Source organism: Spinacia oleracea, chromosome 2 (genome assembly GCF_020520425.1).
Source record: "Spinacia oleracea cultivar Varoflay chromosome 2, BTI_SOV_V1, whole genome shotgun sequence".
Taxonomy (NCBI): domain Eukaryota; kingdom Viridiplantae; phylum Streptophyta; class Magnoliopsida; order Caryophyllales; family Amaranthaceae; genus Spinacia; species Spinacia oleracea.
This window is the reverse complement of record NC_079488.1, coordinates 55339930-55347690: the sequence shown is the minus strand read 5'-3', so window position 1 is coordinate 55347690 and position 7761 is coordinate 55339930. Positions and strand designations below refer to the sequence as shown.

Sequence of the window (7761 nt, the reverse complement as noted above, 5' to 3'; positions counted from 1 at the left end):
TTTACTGACTACTGTTGAGTAACAGTAAATATACTTAACTTCGATTAATTCTTTAATATTTACATTGAAATCTAAATAAACCTTAACAAATATTCCTAACATTGATTAAACATTAAAATTAAAATCTAACTCAATACTTGAAATTAAACTTAGAGTTTAATTAATTTATCCATTATTACTAGTGACACATAATTATCTTTACTAAATGTCGATCGTGAATGTGATGGTTGCATCCTCACTCTAAGGAATCACATGATCTTCTTTGTACCTAAAACAAAAGCAACATCGTGAGCCAAGGCCCAGTAACATACTACCCTAACAACGTAAATTCATTTCAATTCATTTATTTACTTTGCAAACAGGGAGAATAGAATATAGTAAATCACTTTAATAAATGCATTATAATAAAACATCATTTATAACTTGAAACTTTAATAGTTCCTATTATCTTTCATAAAACCTTCATTTTACTTGGTAACTGACAAGTTAGCCTTGCGAGACGTCTCCCACCTTGCGATAGTCCTCAAGGAGCACTCTCCTTTGTTGGACATACGCCCGTACCTAGATAGTTTCTCTTTTAGCTTGCGGTAACCCTCAAGGAGCACTCTCCCTTGTTGGGTGTCCCGCGGTACGGCGGTACGTGCACGACCTAGAAATAGTAACCCCACTAACTGCCAGAACCGGTTACACTTGTATTTATCATGTTTCGTATCTTATTAATAACTCATAAACATCATCTTATAAAATCATTCATAAACATATTTAAATATCATCATTCATAAAACACACTTCATAAATACATTTCGTATCCCACAATCCAATAAAAACACATCATTATAAACATATTTCATAATCTCATAAAACACTTTTCATAAGGGGATTGTGGGTGTTAGCAATAGATGTTACCTCAATCGTAGTTTATACTCCCTGTTCGGTGGACCGTTCTTCCCGAGCTCCGAGCACTGATTATTCTTGTGAGTTAGGAATATTAATGATCCAATTAGTAGCTACACGAGTATACTTCGTACGTTTTAAAAATAAAAATAGTCAAACTGTTTTCTATTTTATTATATATATAAAAAACGTGATTCTTATCTATATATATCTTATACCTATATATATATTACACAAGAGATCTTAGTTTAGTTTTTTTTTTTAATATTTTTTTTTATATAAAAAGAAAAACTTAAAGTCTTCACTTAATCACGTAGCATTAGCCATTTATTACTTTGGGCTTTTAGAATTAGAAAACAAAAGAGTACAAAAACTTACCCAATTTTACCCAAAGGTATGGCCCACGAACAATGGTGAGCAGTAGTAGCAGTACACCGATGAAAGGGGCGGCACAAGGGTGACACAGGGAGGTGGTCAGGTGGTGCGGCGGCGAGGTGGAAGGAAGGGAGCAAGGGCGGCGATGATGGTGGGTGGTTGGTCTGGTGACAGGACGACGACGGGACGAAAGATGGAGGCCAAGGGTGGTGTTGCTGTTGGTGGTCAATGGTGGCGGTTTCCGGCAAGAACAGAAGGTGGCAGTGGTGGTGGTGGTTCAAAGCTTTGTCGAAGGTAATGAAAATGGTTAAAACTCCATTATTTTTAATGGTGGTTAGAGCTTGATTGAAGGTGAATTCAACTCTGATGTTTTCTGGTTCAAGTGGCTGGCTATTTATAATGATAAATAGTGTTGGATGACATAAGAGAGCTCAATTGAAGCTCCATTGATTGACAAATGTAGAGTTTAATTGATTGACAAATGTGAAGAAGAATTCAGAAATTGATGACTAAGCTATGGAAATTCTGATTAGTGTCATGGAATTGATGAGTCATATTGAGATGAGCAAGGGTGGTGACAAGTGGAAAGTAAGCTTGACTTCCATGGAGAAAAAGGGAAAGTGGCGTGAGGGGGAAGAAGGGAGTAAGAAACTGATTTTTGGTTTCTCAATTGAAAAATGGTACTTTGGTAATTGCAAAATATTAGGAAAATTTCTGAATTTTACTCCTCTAATTTAAGTTAAATAGAAAATATCTACAACTTTAAATCAAAAATTATGAAATCAAAATAATAATAATAATCTTACCATTAATATATTTAAATTTTCAAGTCAAAATAATTAATATTGGGATTTCCTAAAACTAAGATTTAAAACGGTTTTGCGTTAATAAAAATAATTAAGCATAATAAATCGAGTTTTAAAAATTCGGGGTATTACAATATCTATAAAATAATCTAGTGTTCCCAATCAAACATGTTTGCATCAATCATCCATACTAACATGCTATAATTCTCATAACGAAATATATATGCTTAACAAGTCCATCCAACAATATTAAACATGCACTTTCAACATAACCAATTTCATCAACAATTTCAACATAGTTTCAACAATTCACACACATTCCAAGCACACAGGTATGTACGTACCTTGTGTAAACAAACTGATAGGCCACTTTAACCAATTCAAAGGTCGCCTACAAAGAATTCTCCGCCTAAAACAACCAATAAAATTCCCCAATCAATTTCCAACAATTTACAGCAATACTAAAGTACTCTAAATACACCCTAAACACCTTTTGAACCATCTCAAATATCGAAACTTAACTGAATAACCTCCAAGCATAATAACTATTAAACTAATGATCCCAAAACGTTCTAAACTCCAATAAAACATCCCTTTTAAAATTTCCAGTAATATAAAATAATTTTCAAACGTCCACAAAACATAATCAACGTTCTTAAAATCATAAAAATAATAGCTTTAATAATATATAATCATTCTATTATGATTTTAGAATATTAAAACCTTACAATTCATGCTTTAAATAATAAAAACTCTTATTTCAATTCAATTATGTAATCTGAAAATTAAATTATTAATTAAGCATAATATATAATCTGAAAATCTAACTTAATCATAAAACTTATAATTTATATCCAAGAGACATGAATTAAATTAATAAAACTTCATTAAACCCTAACTTAAACGTAATTAACAAATCTGAAAATAATGAAATTAATTTCAATCAACATATAATCTGAATTCTAAAAATACATCATTAAAACTAATAATTTAAATCATGAAAACATTAATTAATTTATTAAACATGAATAATAATTTAAATAGATTGAAGGGGATGAAATAACCAAAATCAAGGAGGAGATAAGGGCTACTGGCCGGCGGCAATGGCGGCGTGGCAGCAGGTGTGGATGGTCGACAAGGCTGGTGGCGCAGGTGGCTTGCTGGGTGCTGGTTGTGTCGTGGTGTTGTTGTGCGAAAACTAAACAAAAGGAGGGGAGTGAGGGAGGGCGAACGACATTGGGGACGAAAGGAAAAGGGAACGACCGAGAAGGGAAGAGGAGATTACCAGCGACGGAGGCGGTGTTGCGGCGGCGACGCGAGGGTCGACGGCTGGGCAGGAAGCAATGAGGTGGTTCTGGTTCGACGGCCAAGCAAAAACAAAACAACCAAGTTCAGAGATTGAGCAATGAACGAAAAGGAAACGAATGAGAGGAGAAGGAGAAGAAATACCGGGCGACGGAGGAGGAGTCCGACGGTGGTGAGGCGGTGGCTGCGCAAGGAGGAGCAGTTTCTTTTCTCTTTTTCTTTTACGTGAAGTGGAAGAGGATGGAAGGGGTTTTGGGTGAGGTTGGTTTCACGTGAATTAGAAAAGAGGGTTTTTGGGTTTTTTATTTTGGGCTTTTCCCATGTGGGCTAGGATTAGGATTTGGGTTTGATCAAATCCAAAAATAGTTAGGATTGTTTTTCCGAATTCAACGAGTTTTCCTAATTCAAATTCTTTTCAACATAAAATTCTAAAATTATTCTTGATCGCACAAACCGTTAAAATAATTTAGAATATATTTAAATGAAATTAAATATACATTAAATATATAAATATAATAAAGTTCATAAATCGTTAAATATTTAGAACGTACTTAAAATAAAATAAAATAAATATACGTTAATTATATATTTATTACTTAAAGTTCATAAATTCTATTTAAATATAAATAATATACGTTTAAATATATTAATAAAATTTATAAATTTACGGGGGATTACAGCCATTTTCACAAACTTTTGACATAGAGCTTTGTATCTACGAGTAGCATCCAACTGAGGGTCCTCAAGAATAGTCCTCCCATAAATATCTTGCACTGTTTCATCCCTTGCTACTCTTGTCCAGCGTTTCAAAATATACTTCTCGGGAACCAATTTAATATTCATAGTATCAAGGACTTTAAACGCATGAGCACATAATATGCCCAATCTTTCAAAAAATTTACAACTACATGAAATTGTTTCAGTCAAAGGATCACCCAATACCTGGTATTCTTTATCGATAGAGTTATTATTTTCAAGGTCTGAAATTACAACTCTATATTCATTGCTTACTTGATCTTCAACAGGTTGCTTAATATAAGTTGTTGTTGACCAATCATACTCATCTTGAAAGGCTTCGAATATATTAGGAGTATAAATTTGTCCAACTTGCCTAAGTAAAGGTGATCTCCGCATCTTAATTCTTGGCAGTTTTTCCCGTGAATCAAACTCATTGTTTGTCTCATTTTGCCGCTTTAGCACAATGACTCTCTCAAATTGTTTGAAAAAACGCATTATATCCATAGTGCATTTCAGATAACCTTTTAAATCTTTGTTGAAGCTTTCACTTAATTGAGTGCTACGCATCCCCAAAGAAAATACATTGGTCATGTAACATTCTGCCCACTTTTCTTTTACGGCATAAATACTATCTAACCAGCTTTGTTTTGTCACTTTCCCACGCAATGCTTCAAATGCCTTTTCAAACTCCACCTCTACTTTAATCTCATACATATAAGCTTTGAATTCTTGAAGAATAGATGATCCATAACTTAGCAAGTACTTTGTTGCATTTTCTGTGATGTGCCATGTACACAATCCATGCCACACCTTTGGCATCACCTCTGCAATAGCCTTTCCCATAGCAATATCTTGGTCAGTGAACATTGTCTTTGGATGCTTATTGCCATGTGTAGCTAGAAAAGTTTCAAACAACCACTTAAAAGATTCAGCTGTTTCATCATATAAAAGAGCTGCACCAAAAACCGTTGTCTCCCTAAAATGGTTAAAATCAACAAATACACCAAGGGATCGGTGCTCTTTGTTTGTACCAAATGTAGTGTCAAAGGCAACTACATCTCCGAATGAAGCATAATCAATAAGCATCCTTGCATCAGCCCAAAAAATATTTGTTATTTGTTCTTCACAATCCAATTGAATTGAATATTGGAAAGAAGGATTTTCTATTGTTTGTAAGTGAAAGTATTTTAACAAACTTCCGGCTTCCCCATACATATAATCTCTTTGGCGCTTACTCCGTAGATAATTTTTATGGTCCCGGTGGGTGCAGCCAAGATTATTTGATCCACCAACATGTGCACCAATGAACTCATGGGCTGCTCTAGGCCTAATTCCAGAATCATCAGCAAGTTCAATTTCAACAGCTTGTACTTCAGTTATATTCCTTTGTGATGACAACAAGTGTGAAGTATTTGGACAGTGAAGTACATGATTATGTTCATATACAAATTCATGAACACAATATTTTCATGTATGCTTATTTAAAATAATCCCAATACGGACCTTACAACCAGTTCTTGTTTCAGCTCGAGGATTAGTTGTCAAATGATCTCGCTTGTCCGATATGCGAAAACCCTCTTTCGAACAAACAAATCTTCGAGAAGTCACTTGTCCGTCCTTACTCTTGTTCTCATAATGCTTCCGAACATTAAAACCCATCTTCCCTCCATATCCTAACCAAAAATTCCAAGCATGATCCACCGAGTCGAATCCATACCAATGTGAGAAATCCAATTTTCTGATATCTCTACATTATCACTATACTCATTTGCGGTAAAATTATCCACCATTCTATGAAAACAAAAAACTTCAATATTAATATAAACAATTAAATAATAAAACTGTTTTCTTGCTTGGTTTACTAAACAATAAATTAATAAAGCTAGACCATGGGAATGACATAGGTAAACCAATTAACCGTACCATGTATGGCATAATGACAAAGTGGAAAAAATTCCCATAAATTAGCATAATTAATTAGCTAAATGCTAAATAAACAATAATATAAGGGTGTTTCTGCGAGTCCGAACAAATGGCTTTTGATCAAACAACCTATGAAATCACAGACCCAAACGATAGACCAGTTTCATATACCATTACATTAACTCAATACTAAAATATAAACATAAATTTTGTAAGTTGTTGAATATACCTCTAGATTGTTCAATATTCGATAATTGTTGATAATAAATCCGATAGCACCTTCTATTGTTCTGCAAACTAATAGTACACTGAAAGAAACGTAAACGGTGCAATGTATTGCGATCAAAGAGGCAAAGATGGACTTTTGATATAGGGTTGAAGAGTTTGATGGGAGTTAAAAGGCTAGTAATTTATTTTAGCGGGAAGTTTAATAATATCCAGTAATGTATTACGTGGATTTGGTGGGAAGTTTTATATTTTTTTTTTTGGTTTTTTTTTTTAATATTGAAGGTTATCAAGCCGTTGATTTGTTTCAAGGGTTGAGATTTACTCAACTCTACATGGTAGAGTTTATCCTAAATCTAGAGGATCTTAAGCCGACATTTTTTCCCCTATTTAACCAAACCCTAAATTCTCAATTTATGCGCATTTCTTATTTTGGAAAAAAAAATTACTAACTTTCCCATAACTCCTAATAGCTTTCACTAGTAATTTTCTTGACGATTTAATATATCGCGTACGTTAGCACGGATACTTTCTAGTTATTTCAAAAATGGAGTAGCATATGGTCAACTTCTTTTTAGTTATTTCAAACAAATAAATTTAGTGAAATTCAACGTGGTGACCTTGTGTATAAAAAATTCTATATGGTAGAAATATTTTTTTATATTATTTTCTACCTTGAATTCATAGTATTACATCTATATAATTAAAGTGCCCTTATGTTTTTGTTTTATGACTAACCATGCTAAAATAAAGGAATTTAGGAACCTAAACCTTTACTTAATCCACCTCTATTGCCAAACACCGAAATCCATCTTCAACTTTCTAAATGATTGATTGATCTATCACTCAACTTTGTATTTTGAACCTTTCGTCCCCATCTCTCACTTTCAATCTCTCAGTCTCTCTCCTCCCCCTTCTTCTTAATTAACCATTTCCAAATCCCTGCCTATTTTCTACCATATGCCAACTTACCTGCACTTGTATATTTTTTTTGGGGGGGGGGGATTTCTTGGCTTCTCTTCGGAGATGCTAACCCGCAAGCCGCAACGAAGAATAGATAACAGACAATCAAACTTATTTGAAATTTTAATAGAAGCCTAAAGAGATGAATAGGAAATTATTTGTGGTTTTAATTTGATTATGAAGGTGATGTTCTTATTCCACGATTCATGTTAACTCTACTTTTTGGGATTAGGGAAAGAACTCGGGTTCATTTTTTTGATGCAAGAACTCAACTCTATTAAGTCTACCTCTCTAAGCTTCTAAACATCTTTTATCTATTCTTGGACTTTGAGTTCCTATTTGGATGAGAAACCTTGTGATTGAGAAGAGAGAGAAAGTGAAGAAGATGAGGAAGTTGAAGATGGATGCACGGTGTTAGGTATGGTCGAGGAAAGGGGGTGGATTAAGTGAGAGGTTAGGTTAGTAATTTCCTTTATTTAAGCATGAATTAGCCATAAGTCAGATAACAAGGGTACCTTAATTAATTAAATAA

At 33.8% G+C, this 7761-nt stretch overlaps 1 protein-coding gene across 1 annotated transcript; it reads right to left on the bottom strand.

The window, feature by feature from the left end:
• Positions 1-2466: 2466 nt before the first annotated feature.
• On the bottom strand, positions 2467-5908 carry LOC110800596 (protein FAR1-RELATED SEQUENCE 5-like). The gene is made up of 3 exons (XM_056835933.1): positions 5836-5908; positions 4059-5488; positions 2467-2484 (listed from the first exon to the last, which is right to left on the bottom strand). The coding sequence occupies exons 1-3, from the start codon at positions 5906-5908 to the stop codon at positions 2467-2469; spliced, it is 1521 nt and encodes a 506-aa protein (XP_056691911.1).
• Positions 5909-7761: the final 1853 nt, after the last annotated feature.

Excerpts from the sequence above, each read along its gene's own strand:
- LOC110800596 (XM_056835933.1), bottom strand. The coding sequence starts at position 5,908 with ATGGTGGATAATTTTACCGCAAATGAGTATAGTGATAATGTAGAGATA. Across the intron at positions 5,489-5,835 it reads AAATTGGATTTCTCACATTG|TACAAGCTGTTGAAATTGAA; the intron begins GTATGGATTCGA and ends ATATAACTGAAG.